At 33.4% G+C, this 19,601-nt stretch overlaps 1 protein-coding gene across 2 annotated transcripts in view; it reads left to right on the top strand.

Moving 5' to 3' along the window:
• The window catches only part of LOC106462696, a 69,564-nt gene that overhangs the window by 40,757 nt on the left and 9,206 nt on the right, over positions 1–19,601 (top strand). Inside the window, exons 1-7 of one of the 2 annotated variants that reach the window (XM_022390017.1) lie at positions 6,179–6,249; positions 7,951–8,160; positions 10,554–10,647; positions 11,676–11,873; positions 13,490–13,642; positions 17,384–17,470; positions 18,428–18,584. In XM_022390017.1, the coding sequence (XP_022245725.1) occupies positions 7,960–8,160; positions 10,554–10,647; positions 11,676–11,873; positions 13,490–13,642; positions 17,384–17,470; positions 18,428–18,584 (890 nt within the window). In that variant the 5' untranslated portion in view covers positions 6,179–6,249; positions 7,951–7,959. Of the gene's footprint in view, positions 1–6,178; positions 6,250–7,950; positions 8,161–10,553; positions 10,648–11,675; positions 11,874–13,489; positions 13,643–17,383; positions 17,471–18,427; positions 18,585–19,601 lie in introns of those variants that run through there. The other variant, XM_022390016.1, reaches the window with a different exon arrangement.

The raw sequence follows: 19,601 nt of genomic DNA, 5'->3' as shown, positions 1-19,601 counted from the left end.
GTATAAAGTATAAAGTATAAAGACTTTGACACATATGTGGTTATCCAAAACACAACCATCTTTGGTGTTTAACTTATCAAAAATTCAACTGTATCTGTAAGTAAAATATTCAAAATTCAAATATCGTTCACTTTTATAGCTATCTACAATGTAGCCGTCATTGGTCTTCATATCTACCCTAAAGGGGATGTTGTTGGCATTTGTGGCTACACAAAACTCAGTTGTCTTTGGTATTTATGGCTACCCAAAACCCAAACGTTTTTGGCGTTTATGGATACTCAAAACGCAGTTATTCATTATAGAAAAAATCGAGTTCCCTCTATAACTATACTTTATCCAGCTTCTCCAGTTTATCCAGCTTCTTGCCGATTAGATTTGCCTTACATTTCTTTGTTAATATGATACTTGTTATTAACTTATTAACTACTATTAGACATAGCTATGTGAAACGTTAGTATTGTCATGTTTCACACACAGTATATTATCAGACGGACTACATTATTTAGCCTGCGTCCTGGCTTAAAATATACTGGTGGGATAGCATTAAAACGAAAAACAACTAAAAGCATTTCTGTTACACTTGTATAACTCAAGCCGGATATGTATGTAACGAAATACTACGCCACAGTCATCATGAAAGACTGGGTTTTCAGAAAAAAAAAGTTATTCGATAAAACCAGTGTACAAACCTATCATCAACAGTGGCAAACGAAAAACTGTAAAACATGTGCATTAAGATAAGAGTTTCACATGATAAGCTGTAAACTTCCACAAAAAGTATCAAACAACAGGCTGTAAACGCCTGTTCAAAAGCCCCTTCAAACGAAAACTACAAAACATACCATGAAGGGAGTCATGTAAAAAGATGTAAGAGTGTCAAACAAACAAAAACTAAAGTACTGCTATCAAAAGTGTTTAACGAAAACCTTTAACATCTGCAACCAAGAACATCAAGAACGAATCGAACAAAATACTTACGTAAAGAGCATTAAACAAAAAAAAATAGTGTAACCTACCATAAAGACTGTCAAATGAGGAATGTTAAAACCTACCATCAAGAGTTTTCAATCAAAAACTGTAAAACACATCATCAAATGTTAAAGAAAAAAACTTTTGTTAACATCAAGGAAGCAAAACACAGTAAAATGAATTATCAAGAGTATTATTAAACGAAAAACTGTAAAACATTATCAAAAGTGTCTAAAGGAGATTATAAGGGTTTTCGTTCATCAAGAGTATCAAACGAAAAACTAACGTAAAACCTATCACAAAAAATACAAAAGAAACAGATGGGAAAATCTAATTTCGAAAGTGTCAAAAGAAAAACTGAAAGTCTAGCTTTCAGGATATTCAAACGGCAAAATTTAGAACTTTCACCCCTAGTAGCGAAATGGTACACTACAAAAAAAGTAAAACTTGCCATCACGTGTATCAAACAAAACTACATAACCTACGATCAAAAGCGTCAAGTCAAAAGACGGTATATTTTAAAGTATATCACAGTTTTAATATTAGTGTAAATTACGCTACATTTTTAACGTATAAAAACTGTCTCTATATTATTAGCATTCTGTAAGAACAGAATCCAACTTTTTCCTTGAAGTTCAGCATAAAAATAATAAAATAATATTAAGTAACGGGCTAGATAAACATGCATTAAGAATATATCTTAATTTTACATTTTTTAGCAGGATACAAAATGGAATTTTAATCATTATCCTTCCAGCGTTTATCCCATTTAATTGTGGGGTCCGCTTTATGGGTCTTCTGTTTCCATTTGTTCCGACCCATCTTCCTCTTCAACAACGAACGGTTCCATGTCCACTCTAATGTTGTCAGACCATCCCTTTTTTTTTGGTCGTCCTTTATATTACCCTCGATATCCATCGATCTGACTATGGTACTTTGGTCTTCGCATGAGGTGTCTATACCATATGAGGCGGCTTCTTTGTATCTTTTCTCTCATAGCTCTCACACCTGAGTTTTCTCGGATGTACATGTTGTTTAGAAGGTTTTTTTCTGTTAACTCCATATATCCACAGCAGCATTTTCATCTCTGTTGTATGTAACATTTACACATGTTTTTTTTTGTTTTTGCAGTGGCCAACATTCACTCTCACACATTATGACTGGCCAAACCATTGTTTTATACACCATTTCTTTCAAGCTCATAGGCGTCTTTCGATCGCATATGACTCCAGATACTTCACGCCATTTTATCTATCTTTTTGTTATCCTAGCTTTCATATCTTCCTCAGTGTAATTTTTATGTCTCCGTAAAGAGACACACTGTTTTTCTATTGTTCCTTCCTTTTCTTGCCTTCTTCTTCTTCCAAAACCTTTTCAATCGACCGCCATTCTTTCATTTCTTGGCTGATTGACTTGAAAGTTGGTAGGGTTATACCTTGGTCCAATACGCCCAGCCACCTTTTTCATGTTTTTGATTTAGTCATTCTTAAGGCTTTTATGGGGTTAAAGATCAAACAACCCCAAAATGTATATTTTGGGCTCCTATGCATCTCATGCGCCCAATACATTGACGTAAAAAAGTTGGATTTGCCCATTTTGAGTCCATTTTTAGATGAGCCAGAGCTCACAAAAAAGCATAATTTTTGGGTTTGTGGTCAATTACTTGGCCATATTTTGACCAATTTATGTGGGATTTGGAACAAAGATACTTTTCTACAGGCCCACACATTTACAAACAAAAATGGTGGACCCGTTTATTTTCTTAATTATAGAGGGTCAATATGCCACAAAAAGCGTAATTTTAGAGTTTCTTAACAATTACTCAGCCGTATTTCTGCCAATTTAGAAGGGGTTTAGTAACAATAACTTTTTTAAAGATCCCTTACATAAACATATAAAAATGTTGGATATATCCATTTTTGGTCTTTTTACGTGGGTCAGAAATTTAAATAAACCAATAAGTTTAGGGGTTTGGGTCAATTACTTAGCCTTATTTCGACCAATTTACATGGAATTCAGTACAAAGATACTCTTTGCAAATCTTAAACAGAGTTATAAGCAAATTTGGAATTTTTTGTCTTTTACTAAACTTTTCAGTGAGGAAAATACAGTTTGGAGTTTTCGTGAACTATTCATGTGTATGTCAACCAAATTACATGTGATTTTGTACAAAAAATACCTTTTTGCAGGTCTTAAGCGGTGATTCAGACAGTTTTCGATTTTTCGGGTGTCAAAATTGGCCATTTTACATTCGCCCGCGAATGTTAGCCTCTTTGATAATCTTTATTTCAAAATAAAAAAAGAACTAGCAAAACTATAATGACTAGTTTTTAACGTTCCCAATAATTGTACATTTTGAGCCCCACGACTGAAAGGGTTTCGATCCTTCGACTCGAACACGTTAACCATCAGACCATGCCAGGCCCCCACTAAGACAGTAAAGGTGATAGTAACACATATTTTACTATGATAAACACTTTACACTTATTTACATAATATAATAAAAAACATAACCAATACACACATAAAAATGTGAAAAAATAGCGAAGTGCGTGTCACGAATTCCACCAGAATAACTACCACACATGATGAGCAACTCGAGTCCTTCCAGAATAGCCATCATACACTTGTTAATACTAGTTTTTAGGTGAGCGAGTGGCAAAAGCTGTACAAGCAAAGTTACAATACATTTACGAACACAAGATGAGTGAGGTATATGGGTTATACAGAGTAACCATCATATGTTTATGAATGTAGGGTGATAAAGAAATGAATAACGTTGGTATTGACAGAATAAACACCACACTCTTAATGACAAAACAAAACATGAACGTAATAACAGGAAACATTTATTAAACGTTTTGGAATCGTCATAATTCCACCATCAGTAATCTAGAGGTACAAAACAAACAAACAATATTTGTAATTACAACAGAAATATATGTACATAAGAAATAAACATTTCGAATATACAAATATAACACGAGAAAATGAAAACTGAGGCACAAGTGAAATAATTAAAATAGGTTTAAATCCAGTGAAGACTGTGTGTGATTTAGGGAAAGAAGAAGAGTTGTTATATATAATGTTTCTTTTATAAGAAGTTCCGGACCATGTTTGGCTGTTCATTTCTTTCTACTATTAAACCTTGCTTAATTAAATTGAACCAGCGTGTATCTAAATGTCTTCAAGATCAATTAAAGTGAGAATGTTACTCAATATTATTATACTAGAACGACTACAAGATTAAGGTGAGAATGTTACTCAATATTATTATACTAGAACGACTACAAGATTAAGGTGAGAATGTTACTCAATATTATTATACTAGAACGACTACAAGATTAAAGTGAGAATGTTACTCAATATTATTATACTAGAACGACTACAAGATTAAGGTGAGAATGTTACTCAATATTATTATACTAGAACGACTACACGATTAAAGTGAGAATGTTACTCAATATTATTATACTAGAACGACTACACGATTAAAGTGAGAATGTTACTCAATATTATTATACAAGAACGACTACAAGATTAAGGTGAGAATGTTACCAGACATAGTAATAACTAAACGCGTACAACATCAATTCAAGGAGAATGTTACCAGACATAGTAATAACCAAACGCGTACAACATCAATTCAGGGAGAATGTTACTAGACATAATTATACCTAAACGTGTACAAGATCAATTAAAGTGAGAATCTTGTCAAATATTATTATATATAAACACCTTCAATATAAGTTACAGTGATAATTTTACCAGAACGACTGCAAAATCAGTTAAAGTGAGAATATTACTAAACACCTACAAAATGTGCGATTCCAAAAGAACAGCTTTATTGTTAAATTAAAGTCCTTTTTAACAAAAGATGTATTAAATTTTCACCTTTGTTCTCGTTTCGTAGCTGGATTTTGCACCAACGAAAACGAAACTTTTAAGTGGATGCTCAAAATCACGATTTTACTCCTTGAAAACTCTTGAATCGTAAAATTTTAGTTATTTTCATTGTTCTATGAATTAATTCTGATTTTTCAGCTGTGTCATGGACATTCCTGTATTTATGAAGTTCTCATGAATAAATAGCTTTGGGACTTAGAATAGTGTGGTAACCAGGCAATTTTCATTGTTAAAAATTGTCTTACTATCTCAGAGGGTAGAATAATCACTTGACGTAATATGGGGTTCGATCCTGGCTTGTATGGAATGTGACGAAGATGCAGATTGTTAGCTTATCATACTAACATAATCTAAAATGGTTATGTTTTTCACATCGTCACAAACATCATACTAACATAATCTAAAATGGTTATGTTTTTCACATCGTCACAAACATCATTCTAACATAATCTAAAATGGTTATGTTTTTCACATCGTCACAAACATCATACTAACATAATCTGAAATGGTTATGTTTTTCACATCGCCACAAACATCGGATAACTTATTCAGTTGTATTTCACTTGAGTATCATACTTTTTTACATTCACATGATACTTTGCAGACAACGGTTTTTTTTTTCTTGCGTGGAAATTGGATCTTGAGACTTAACCTTAGTTAAGATATTACGTGGGTTAGTCAGGCTCTTGAACACAGTTTGAATGTTAAAGGTATTCATTATTCTTTTTACATTTTCTCCAAGTCATGGAAAATAGAGTATCACCATCCCATGTTTATTTTCCTGATTAAAGGGGTTTTCCTCATTAAAGAGTTTTTTGACGGTAATTTTTTACCAATTGTTTGGGATAGTTATCATTAATAAAAGTCTGTTGAAGCTATAGAAGTTTAGCCTCTACGTATTCATTGCTGTAAACAAAGAATACATTGGAGAGACAGAACATCCTATTAACATTAGGATGAAAGAATATCAAAGAGACATCGCGCATGCTTTTGTAGATACTTCAGCCATTGCATTACACGCTAGAGAGGAAAACTACAATGTTGACCTAAAAAATATCAAAATAATTGCCAAGGACTGTAATAACAAAAAGTGTGTGTGTCTTTTCTTATAGCAAGGCCACATCGGGCTATCTGCTGTGCCCACCAAGGGGAATCGAACCGCTGATTTTAGAGTTGTAATTCCGAAGATTTACCCCTGTCCCACCAGAGTACAATACCAAAAAGAGAAAAATTAAAGAAGCCATTGCAACAGAAGCCCATGATTGTGGTCCTTCTACAGGCATTAACCAAAATTAAGGATTCCCCCTTCATAGTTGCTGATTACCTTTCATTAAAGAAATCAAACCACACATTGACTGTAATGATGTTATAAAAGTAACCTAAACTTTTATTTTATTTTATTTGTTTATTTTCTGTTGTTGATCTTTTTATATTTTTTTACTGTTGATTTTATCTTTCTAGCATTAACGATAATAATAATATGACTTGCTATGTTTCTTGACCTTGTAACCATATTTTATTTTAGTTTATTAGGCTTTAGGCTTATTGTTATTTAGAAACTTGGGCACGTTCTTGTTTTTCGCTGTTGCTAGGCAACTTGTGATTCGAATTGTTCCGTTAGATTCTGTTGTTTACTAAACGTTTCGCACCTGTAGTAGGCTTAGGTAATTGAGCCGAAACTTATGCATTAAAAATTAAAATATGTGGTGATAGTCCAAATAAATTACTAAATACAAATATGAGTACTGACGTTAAACACCTGAAAAGTTACTGGAAATACTGTTGTTGTTGTTTTCGTAGTGCAAAACTATACAATGGGCTATCTATATTTGTTTACCCCAGGGAATCGAACCCGGAGTTTAGCGTTGTAAGTCCTTCAACCTACTGCTGACTCAGCGGGAGAATACTGAAAATATAAAACGTATAAAGCAAAGAGTATTATAAGCCAAGATTATGTATGAATATATAATAAAATCTTTAAAATCATTCTATTTTTCCTTTAGTTTGTAAGGAGCCAACTCCTGCTGTAATAATGACATTCTATAACTTATTTTTACCATGTATTCTACCGACTTATTTTTCACATGTTTATCCAATAACAGGATATTTCTGAGATTGAAAAATGAGTGCGAGCATGTATAACCATACAAAAAGTAAAGAAAAATATTACTAGTTTAATTAAACATAGAGATGAGGAATGGAAACTTTGTTTCGATACAGGATTATAAATCCTATTACATGATTTGTGTGTGGGTATTGTAAAGATCTATACTCATTGATTATCTACGTACCCAGCTATTTTCCTGTATATGATGTGTGTGTGGGTATTGTAAAGATCTATACTCATTGATTATCTACGTACCCAGCTATTTTCCTGTATATGATTTGTGTGTGGGTATTGTAAAGATCTATACTCATTGATTATCTACGTATCCAGCTATTTTCCTGTATATGTGATCGCTTGGCTTGCTCCCAGATGAAGGAAATTAGCTGGTCTAATTTGGTTCACCAGCTATTCCGAAAAACTTGTAGGTTAGTTCAAGTAAAAGTAATTAAAGATACTAATAAACAATACTGTGTTAGAAAATAAATAATACAGTGTAACAAAATCCTTACCTTAATTCTGATGTGTAGTGACATAAATAAAATAGATAAAAAATTAAAGTTGATCAATTCATCCAAGTTTACACCAAAACAGGTGTTATTGAGCAATCTGTTTATAAAAAAATATCGTTTCATCCAATTCTATGGTTCTCATAGTGATGAAAATAGGATGAGGCCTCTGTACATCTGTTATAATTTTATATATGTCTTATTCCAACCAGCCTGATGAATCCTGGTATTAGATCGGCACTAGATAAGGCAGATGTAGTGTAGTTGATCTATTAGTATAATATCCTCTTTACAACTTAAAGACTGGTGTAGAGTTGAAGTATTAAAATATATACGAACCGTGTCTATTGATGAGGAAGTGGTTAGAATAATATGACAACATGAAGTGAATATTAGAAAATGTATTACGAGTATATTTACTTTAAAAAACGCACTTTTTCTACAAATAATTCATCTTTCTAGGTGAAGGTTATGCTTCGAGTGAGTTCTGGTCCCTTATCCGCGGAAAGCAGTAGGCTGGCGTCGTTTCTATTTCTCGACGTCAAGCAAAAACAAGTGTCATTGTATGACCCAACTACGTGTGGGACTACAAGCCCTGTAGACAGGCGAGTCGGGGTGGCAGCACCGAAGATGTTCGCCTTTGACGCTGTTTTTCCTCCGGACACCCCGCAGGTAATGATAAAAACTTGAAAGCTAAGGAAGATGTTGGTGGAGGAGTTAACCAAAGCCTTTGTCGTATTGATTTTAAGACAAAAATATCTAATGATTTTAGTTGTCGCTAAGCATACAGATGCGTAATGGACTATCTGGGTTGCAATCATTGCAGGAATCGAACCTCGAATTTGGCATTATAAGTCCTCAAGTTTATCAGTGAACCGCTGTAAGACTCTCGAATGATTTAAGCAGTTAGAAGCTAAACTCGGCGTTTCATGTAAATCATGTATCTTTATAACGTCAACTACTTGGTTTAAGCTATGAATCAAACATTCTTGAAAATGTCATTAACTTTCCATACTCATGCACTGTTAATTAAAATATCATTTATTTATTTTTTTACATTTGCTTTTCTTTTATATTGGCGCGCGAATTGGCTTCATGTTAGAGCTTTGGATGTCGCAACTGGTGAGTCGGATTAGAAGCCGTGCGAAACTACAAAATATTTCACGCAATTTAACCTGTGGTTGTATTATAAGAGTGACAGTAGATGGTGAGTAGTGGGGTGCTACGTTCCGTCTAGTCAGTAGCTCAAAATGGTGGACGATAGCCTTAGTAGCTTTGCCATTAAAACAAAATACAAAATCATTCTATTATGTCTGACTGGCAAGAAATATTAATACAAATCGCGATTGTGGGCAAGCCATGCTTGTTTGAGAGCTCAAATACAGAGCCCCCTAATGTATATAAGAGAAACTATAAAGGCATGCACGTTTTACATTTTAAAAAATCTTCTGTGTTTTTAAGACATTTATTTAATCCTAAGATAGACTATTAGATCGTAATATGCCAAATGCAAGCATTTACCTTTTGATGCTGATGCCAGGTGATAGGTTCGGGGGTTTTCTGTGTGCACACTTCCAACTAGGTATTAATATCCTATCCATTCGAAGCTAACTGTAAACTTCATCATCTCTTGGTTGAGGTATAAGATTTTAAGCATATCTTCAAAATTACATGTAGAGGAGTTTCTGTTGAGCGTATATTTGTTTCTAAACGGTATTACCCAGTATTTTCTCTTATAACGTATTTTACTTCTGCACTATTTCATTAATTGGTCTTTTTAATTACAAAAATGACCTTTAGAACGACGCTGATATTAAGCAGAAGTATTTATTTGTTAAAAGTAACTAAACTGTAATGAATGAAGAAATTAGGCGTATTATTAAAATGACGTCAGGAAATTTGGTAGGTTCAACCTGCCTACCTCAGTCATGCTGCAGCTACTGGTTTAAACTTTCTATATATATATCCAATATAACGTTAGACTTTTAAACGATGATTTTAATACAATCTGCCTACCTCAGTCATGCTGCAGCTACTGGTTTAAACTTTCTATATATATCCAATATAACGTTAGGCTTTTAAACGATGATTTTAATACAATCTGCCTACCTCAGTCATGCTGCAGCTACTGGTTTAAACTTTCTATATATATATCCAATATAACGTTAGGCTTTTAAACGATGATTTTAATACAATCTGCCTACATCAGTCATGCTGCAGCTACTGGTTTAAATTTTCTATATATATCCAATATAACGTTAGGCTTTTAAACGATGATTTTAATACAGTCTGCCTACCTCAGTCATGCTGCAGCTACTTGTTTAAACTTTCTATGTATATCCAATATAACGTTAGGCTTTTGAACGATGATTTTAATATAATTTCAGTCAGTGGTTATGAAAAGCCTCGATCATGATTTAATGGTTAGAGTCTTTTTCTCGGATTAGAGACGCAATGCTATCAAACACGGTTCGCACTTTCAGCTGTGGGACGATATTAAAATGACAATGAATTTCATTATTAGATTAAGTGTAATCACTTCATTATTTGCGAATAATAAGTTTATTACGGCGCCGGTTGTTGTGATCAATAATCATGTTCTAATATAATATTAGTGCTTGTAAACAATAATTTTGTGAACAAAATTTTATTTTAATATAACGTGAGCATTTATCAATCATTTTTATACAGCATCAGTCATTATGAACAAAATCTTATCTTGATATATAGTTAGTATTTGTGAACAATAATCTGATTAATTCCTTGTTAGCTCATCATTCAAATAAAATTGTTGAAGTCAATTTTTTTGTGTTAAACACTAAAACTAGTGTTTACAAAGTGTTTGGTTGATTTCCTGAGAAGGTTATCCAGAATAATTATAATTTCCAACTCAAAATGAAATTGTGAAATAAATGTGGACACATTTTCCATCCATACAGCTCATTTATTTCATCAAAGTTTCAAAGAAAAGTTAGGATTTATAAACGCCCGAATTAACTAACTGATCTTAAATGTATAGCCTACCTTACGAGTCGTCAACTTTATTTATGTATTTTTTTGTCAAGGTTGAGATTATATCAACGGCTCTGGTTGATGTTATTCAGTCCGTTGTGAACGGAATGGACGGCTGTCTCTTCGTGTATGGAAACCCAAAGCTAGGTACAGATATCATAATCCACTATACTTTTTCTTTAAGTAAAAAAATCAAGAGAGATTCACACATTTTACTCAGTAAATGTGAGTTTTTATGTAAGTAGATGTAATTTTTTATCGCAAGTTCAAAAAAATTAAATTTTTAACATTCAAGTTATGAATTCATATATGAAACGGTTCACAAAGTTTGACTACGGACTTAGAATACATATAGAAATATAGTGAAGTCTGAGCAAGCCACTAATACACGTTAAAATGATGACAATCTAGTTTAATATATGATACGTCAACTGCCAAACAATGATACCTTAATAGATAATATGTGTGATATTACGTTACATAAAGACTGGTAATTTGAATCACATTCTTCGTTACTGGTATAACACGCGTTTTTGACAAGAAGCGTAGAATTTCAACTGCATTGAACGCTATAGCTGATGAATCATTTCACTCAATATCAGAGCTCATCAGACTGAGTAACCAGAAACGGATTATGTGCTAAGAGTTATTATTACACGTACTGTGACCTAATTTTACATTTTAAGTTAAATTGTATTTATAAAACATACACTGTTAACTAACAGGATGATTTTTTTATACAACCTACATTTTGTACTTGTAATAACCCTGACGTAAGGCCCGTGAACAATAAGAAAGTTGACACTTGCATTACACACTTGGAAAGTTCAGTAGCAAATAATATGGTGGATTTTCTTCACGAAATTTTGTGATGTATCCTTCCTAACAGGTTCCCTGACTTCTATGGATGTAGCTCATCCTGGCTAATATTATTGGAATGTAACACACTAGCATACAATGGTTTAAGGATGTTGTAACTCGACAGTTGTATGGCATTTCTCAAGACAAGATGCATAATGTATAGTGTAATGTTGCAGGATTTCATGCCGTTCACTTATATTACAAATATAAACTCACCCTGCAATGTATATTTGTATTAACGCTGTGAATATAAGCTACATCTATAATTCACTGCAATATTATAAAATACTCTAACATAACTAGTTCCCAAATAGGTAAAACCTATACCATGATTGGAGAAAGTTCGTCGATTCAAGAGCTAGGAGCTACCCCTTGTGCTATTGCTTGGCTTTTTAAACTAATCTCAGAACAAAGAGAAAAGACAGGAGCCAGGTTTTCCGTCCGTGCTTCCGCTGTTGGGGTAACAGGAAGGAGCGAAACAATCAGAGACCTTCTTAGTGTTTTTGCTATCGGTAAGTATTGTTAAAAATAAACTTGGTTATTACACATCTGCAAGACTATTTTCTTACTTTGATAATCAAAACTTTATGCTTCATTTTATTTCATAATAAGTTTTATTTAGAAGTAAGAATCTTCGTCATTTGAAACTATTAGTAAAAATATCCCTGACATCTTAAAAGATATATGCTTCGATGTAAATGTTAATTACGCGACGTTTTATCTATTTAGAAGCACGCATTTTGCATGACAAATGCTTTTTTTTTTGGACAATTTCAGTTAGAAACGTTATACTGACACCAAGTCATTGGTGCAGATGTTCACGTTTAACAGTATAATTTCTTGTTAGTTGTACCTCTCAGTAGTTCTGATGATCCTAACCGCGTAGTCTGAACTGTGAATCAAGGATTCAAAGATTCAAAAACGCGCTCCACAGTTGTGGAGCAATGGGTGTGCTATAAGAGTGACGTTAAAATCTCATTATTTGTTTAGACAAGAGTAGCCTAAGAATTGGTGGCGGGTGATGTTGGCTAGCTTGTGAGAAAATTCTCAAATCTGAAACAAAACTAATGACCCTTTTTGATGGACATCCAGGTATCACTAACCTAACTTTCTTGAAATGTACTTTGTGTACTGACAATGATCATGAAAACATATTTGATTTTTTTCCATCAGCTACGAAGTAGAGGAAATGTTTTATATCAGTTGTGAATAAAAAACACGTAATTTTCAAAACGCCTCTAGCAAGAGGCACAATAAAATGTTTCGTGCACAGTAAAATGAATCATGAATTTTATTCGCTGAAAGGATATATATATATATCAAACAATTATTAGGGAAAACAGTAAACGTTAACTCAGTTTGTTGGACAATGCTTGAACAACGCCGAATGTAACCAAAGCTAGATTACCCCAGCGTTTCTCTACGGAAACCTAAGTTTATATACCATTACCTAACTACGGAAACCTAAGTTTATATACCATTACCTAACTTAAATACCCTATAGTTTCTATACCTAAATCTAACTTAAATACCCTATAGTTTCTATACCTAAATCTAACTTAAACACCCTAACCTTTCTCTACAGAAGCTTTAACTTAGTAATTTTACCATTATAGCAGAGGTTCTGTTGTTCATTTTTAAATTTAGCATTCGTTAAATGTTCCATAATCATTGCTCATTTATTACGATTACGTTTACTATTCACATCATTGATTGCATCAAGTACTTATAATTATTATATTTATTATCATTACATTTACCTCTTACATCTTTGATTGCATCAAATACTTATAATTATTATATTTATTATCATTACGTTTACCTCTTACATCGTTGATTGCATCAAGTACTTATAATCATTATATTTATTACCATTACGTTTACCTCTTACATCTTTGATTGCATCATGTATTTATAATATTTATTATCATTACGTTTACATCTCACATCGTTGATTGCATCAAGTACTTATAATTATTATATTTGATTTTCCTGGTTAGAACTTGTAGATTACAGAAATGTATAAAATTTCAGAAAAAAGTAACATAGTTCATGGTTAATTGATTAAATAATCTGGAGAAAACAGTTGGTTGATCATTTTTATATACAAGCCGTTCCTGTTACTTAGGCACTGATATAGCGGGTTCTTCTCCTGGCTTGCTACTACAGGATGACCCTGTATACGGAACACACTTGATGAACCAAAGTGAAATTCGTGCTCCTACAGCGGAGAAAGCTGCTTTTCTTCTTGACGCAGCGCTTGCTGCCAGATCTAAGTTTGGTAGGTGTCTTATGATATTTACTGGCTTATTAAACTTCTTAATGATACTCTCCCTAATTGCAATCGTATTACACAACTAAAACGTCTTATATTAATTTTAGTTACTTTTATAGCCATAACAAAATAACGTCTAAGGGTAAATACTACCATTTATGTGCTAATAATGATACCAAGGACAAAGCTTGCATTAACACCCTTAAGTCACAAAGTTCACACTAATAATCTGTGGGGCGAAGCTCATACTTACAACTTTGATTACTCTTACTAGCAGTCCCATCATGATTCACAGAGGTTCCAGCGTACCGATCAAGCTCCTTCATTATCCCTAATCATTTCTATAGCTAATTCAGGGGAAGGGGATGTATCTGAAAAAAAAAATCCCATGAGGACACTTGCCCCTGGTACCTGAGCACATGCACCACATTTGGTGTTGCTAACTTTTGAGTCGGGGTATAAACACAATTTCAAACATGAAACCCCTGGTAACCAGAGGTGGGAAGAAACACAAATATGATGATAGATTTCACTTCAGCAACTCTTAAAACCTATTTCTAGCTATCATCATGACTGGTTGGTCTTCCACGCTAATTTTAGTCACCTTTGGCAGGGGCCTACGCATTATAAGTAAGGACAACCCCAGGCTACCCTGAGTCCGTCTGATAAGTTTGTTCCTACTAGCTCCAAAACTGCGGGAAGAATACGCGTGCAAGTAAACAAATACACACAATGTCAATTAATATAGTATAACCCTATAAATAAAGTTCACATTTATAACCGTATAAACCAATTTCAACCTTATAACACTAAATACAATGTTCACATTAATAATCCTTGAGGCAAAGTTGGTACTTATAACGCAAGAGGAGAAATTCATTTGATAACTCTGTCAATCCTTATAACTCTAGAGACAAAGTTTACATTTATAACCATAGGAACAAATTTTCTTATTATAACCCTAAAATATATTTTCAAACTTTTTAATCCTACGAGCAAAGCTTACTTTTTAAATTCTTAGAACCAAAATTCATTCTTATAACCCTATGGGTAAAATTTATCCTTATAGTCATATAAACAAAGCTCAGTAGGTAAAGTGACCACATAGTTTGTTTTTTTATATATATATACCGTTAGGAACAAAACTCAATCAGGCTACCACTAAGTAAATAAACAACCATTTCAGAAAAAATGCTGTTTTATTAAATAAACATTAAAAGAGGGATACAAAATTATCACTAGTATTTAGTGAAACTGTTCTGTTCGATATTTAAGACAAAAGCATGGTTATACACCGTGTTCACAAAGATCTGAAATCTGGACCTAGTGTAAAGTGGTAATGCCGTGACCTTCAATTTATCGTTATGTGACTCAGGCTGAATAGGCTGGAGTCCCATCCTGTTTGATATGATGATCATTGGATTATTAACGTAATCAGGTTGAAGGTCTTGCTCAAGTATTGATTGTGATACGAGCGATAGAAATTACTATCCCTTCGAACACCACCAGCTGCGGTTGTCTAGCTACCCACACTGTAATGGGCTCCAAACGATTCGACAAAAGTTACTGGGAGAGTAGTTGTCAAATCTAGGTGTTCCAACTGTCCAAGAATTGTGCCAAAATAGAGCCGTTAGGAAAAGAAAATACAGTTCTCCAAGAGGCAGGATGGTGTGATGCCATATGTAATGCACATTGCTGTCAACGTAACATATTGCCTGAAATTAGGATTGACTTCCGTCTTGTTACTTTAAATATTGCCGCCCTTGTTAAGAGAGACTGCTCTGGAGCATCTGTTCTACACCAGTAGTGGCCGTTTGACGTGGGCCATTCTTCAAACTTTTCTTCACAGCATGAAGAGCCCGTTTTGTTAGTTTTAGACGCACGTGCCGTTCAGAAATTATTGTTTTCTGATGTGACTGTAACTATATTATGACTACTCACTGTAATGCAAGTGACTAGCGATTTCTCGCTGACTTGGACCGTCCTCTCATCGCCAAACTATGCAACCTCGCGAAAATACGGTTAATTCCCAGGATCCTTTCGTTTGTGGCATGATTATTATATTTAGTGGTCTTTATCGAGTATATCCGTATGTATATGTCAGGGGCTATTTACATATGTCGTTGTGGAGATAGTCAATATACATTCTTGGTGGGTGTCTTTTTGTTTACTGGTAAGCTGTGTATACTAAACATGAAAAATGAAAGCATTAGTTGAATAAATTGTAAACAAATTCTAAAGTGCTCACCTTAGAACTGAATTGCAGGTAGTTGTTCGCTACTTGAATTTTACAGAAATAGATAAATACAATTGTTTACAGTTTAATTTACTTACTTTAGTCGTTTCAAGAGCTTGTAAAATGTTTAGCGGATATGAGTTGTTCTAGTCCAATTTCACGAGTACTTAGGCTTCTTGGGTAGTGACTTGTGGGAGACAAAAGATTGATCTGTAACGCTGTTTTTACACACTTCTGATTTTGAATTTGTAATGACAAATCAAGAGGAATGTATAGAAAAAAAACATCTGCAGACGTTTAAACCGTAACTAACCTGATGAAGCACTACTCATATCTGTAACGCTGTTTTTACACACTTCTGATTTTGAATTTGTAATGAACAAATCAAGAGGAATGTATTGAAAAAAAACATCTGCAGACGTTTAAACCGTAACTAACCTGATGAAGCACTACTCATATCGTTGCATCTCTTAACTATGGCCCGACATGGCCAGGTGGTTAGGGCGCTCGACTCGCAATCTGCGGGTCGCAGGATCGAATCCCCGTCTCACCAAACATGCTCGCCCTTTCAACCGTGGAGTCAATCCCACTATTCGTTGGTAAAAGAGTAGCCCAAGAGTTGGCGGTGGGTGGTGATGACTAGCTGCCTTCCCTATAGTCTTACACTGCTAAATTAGGGACGGTTAGCGCAGATAGCCCTCGTGTAGCTTTGCGCGAAATTCAAAAACAAACTCTTAACTATATCTACGCTTTTAAAATGCATTTATTCAGTGCTAGTAATTATTAGACAAAATAATCAATTAGAATACATGCGAGAATATTAGAGTTAGTTACGAATTATACAACGAGAATATTGACAGGAAATAGCAGTTCCCTCCTGAAATGATTTAACGTGAATTGCCAAAATGAGAAATTTCACTGTGATCTGTTAAGTGCTGTGCAAATTATCATGAATCAAAAATAGACTGGTACAAAATTCTGCAACCATGAATTAATTAATTTTGAGCCTGTGTGGCCATAACCAGTTAATTTCAAACCTTAAGCATGTTTAATTAACTCAATTGTTTTCTAACTTTATAGATAGTAATGTCCATTGTTCGGGTTGTTAAGCTGAGGCCATTATTGAAAGTTCTATTCCAAGTGGATCAACGCTGCCTTAATACATTTTATACAACTTATGAAGACACATTTTTTTACTACTTGTGTAAAATTGAAAAAAAAACAACAACCATAGATAACTCTCATCATTTTATGCGCGCAAAAACTGATTCGAATTTTCTTCTCTTATCAGCAACCCTTCTTTCACAATATGTTTTTGTGATTACATGCACTGTTTTTGTTCTGTATATTACCCTTCGTATTACATGTTTATCTTCCATTCAGACTGATCTTGCTCTCACTTTGTTCTATATTAGAAGAAAGGAGGGAAAAAAAGGCGCGAAAGTTAGGTACACTTGTTATCTATTATAACCAGTCTTGAAATTTCTGTTCTGTGTGTTTTTTTGTTTCAGAAAAGGAAGAAGAGAATCGTAATTCACATTTTTTATTTACGCTTCACGTTTATCAGTATCGTTTTGAAAAAGGAAACCGGAGCGGAGGTAAGAACTTACAGATTACATTAGCTTTCAGATTTATGGTTCGTGATACGCTCAGTGAGATAAAACAGTGATCCGTTTGTTGCGATGATGAAATGGTGTGAATAAACTGTGACTGTGTTTGTGGTCTGTTGATAGTTTAAACTGAGGATTAATCTGTAACGTATGCAAGTTATATAAAAGAAAAACTTGAGGTTTATAATGATTTTTGTGTTTAATTTTTTCCTAAGCGGATTTAAACAAGCTCAAACTAAGCCTTTTGTAACTAGTTAGATTCTTGATGTTCATAATTTACTTATCGACAAAGGGATAATTGCCCAACTGAATTCCACCTCGTCCAAGCAAAAAATTAAAGCATAAAAAGACAGACAACTGTTGGAATTATATATGAATGGTGTGAATCATTATAAGTGGAAGAAATTGTTCCAACTGTCCAAGGTTATTATAATTGGTTGTTCTCGGCCAATATACCCATAGACAACGGTTACGTCCAGCTATGTAATTGTTGTGAATCATTACAAGTGGAAGAAATTGTTCCAACTGTCCAAGGTTATTATAATTGGTTGTTCTCGGCCAATATACCCATAGACAACGGTTACGTCCAGCTATGTAATTGTTGTGAATCATCGTAAGAAAATCTATATTGTTGCGATTGTTATTTAAAGTTAATTCAAATTAGATGCTAGTATCTAATGTTTAAATAAAGTGTTATTGTTCATTATATATATAATAAAGAGTGAGAAATGCCAACAGTTCTAACTTTTTAAAACTACTGTGAATATGCTTTGTAAAATAACTTTTTTATGTTTAGAATCACATGTGATACAATATATATTGGAAGTTGGGTAAGTGCATTATTTTTCTGTAACAGTATGTAAAAATACACTTCGTTGTTAGAACTATTTCCCACATTATATATTTAATGAAATAACATTTCATACATATTAATGAATTTTATAGTAGCTGGAGGCCGGAGTCGTCTAAACCTGATTGATCTTGGTTCTTGTGAAAAACTAGTCAAGCCACGAGATGGAGCTGGGGGACATAATCTCTCCTTGTCAGCTTTAGGAAACGTTATAATTGCACTTCTTAATGGACAGAAACATGTGCCTTACAAGTAGGAAACCTGTTTGAGGATTTTTCAAACTTTAGTTTTGTTATTAAAACATGATAAACAGAAGGTTATCATCCTACGTTGCTGTAATTATCAAATTCAAAACTATATACGTAGATATTATACAAGTATCTAGTTCTTAATAACAGGGAGAAAAAGTGAAATAACATTTTGCTACTAACATTTCTGCGAGTCTTAAAAATTCTTAATACGTATAGGACTATATTTAATGCATATTAATCCAAAAGGAATTTCTGTTTTTAGTGTTTTAATTATGTACCTGGATAGTGTATGTCGTTATTGTACGGCATTTCAAGTACGATAATTTCATGTTTGACATTACAGGTAATTGTAAAAAAACCTTGTTTTACATTAACATGCACGTGACCTTTCAAATGTTAGTATGCCTAGTTGTATAGAAGTGATTATCAACTTATGTCAGTGAGAGAAATATTTGACTGACTTGATTAAAACTAAACATTGATCAGATAGTCTTATTAAACCTTTCTGATGACTAAACGTGTTATACCTGGTTAAACTATTTTACAGAAATGTCATCACTATTGCATATTTTATTGTAAAGTATTTTAGTTATAATTACATTGTTAGCTTTCGTATGATCAGAAGGCATTTACAATAATTGAATGTGTATGTATGTGTGCAATGTTCATGTGTTCAAAAATACTAAAAATAATTGGTCATATGTAAGTAAAGTGTTTTGTGTTCAGAAGGTACTAATAGTGCTCGTTTGTATACGTGTAGTGTTCTCAAGTTCAGAATATACTAACAATAAACGGTTGTATGTGTTTAGTGTTTTTATATTCTAAAGATCATAATAATAATTGATTAATATTTGCTTTTTGTGTTGAATATCCTTATTTTCAGAAGACACTAATAATAGCACAGGCCTGCGAAGATAAAATTCATAAAAGTTGTTTTGGCTTTAATAACGGATTTTCTATAACTCAGCTACGCAGATTTTGAAAATAATATTCTTTTTTTTTCTATCGCGTAAGTATT

The sequence above is a fragment of the Limulus polyphemus genome, unplaced genomic scaffold (assembly GCF_000517525.1).
Source record: "Limulus polyphemus unplaced genomic scaffold, Limulus_polyphemus-2.1.2 Scaffold1227, whole genome shotgun sequence".
NCBI classification, from domain to species: domain Eukaryota; kingdom Metazoa; phylum Arthropoda; class Merostomata; order Xiphosura; family Limulidae; genus Limulus; species Limulus polyphemus.
Note: the sequence above shows the minus strand (reverse complement) of the source record. Positions and strands in the feature narration are given on the sequence as shown.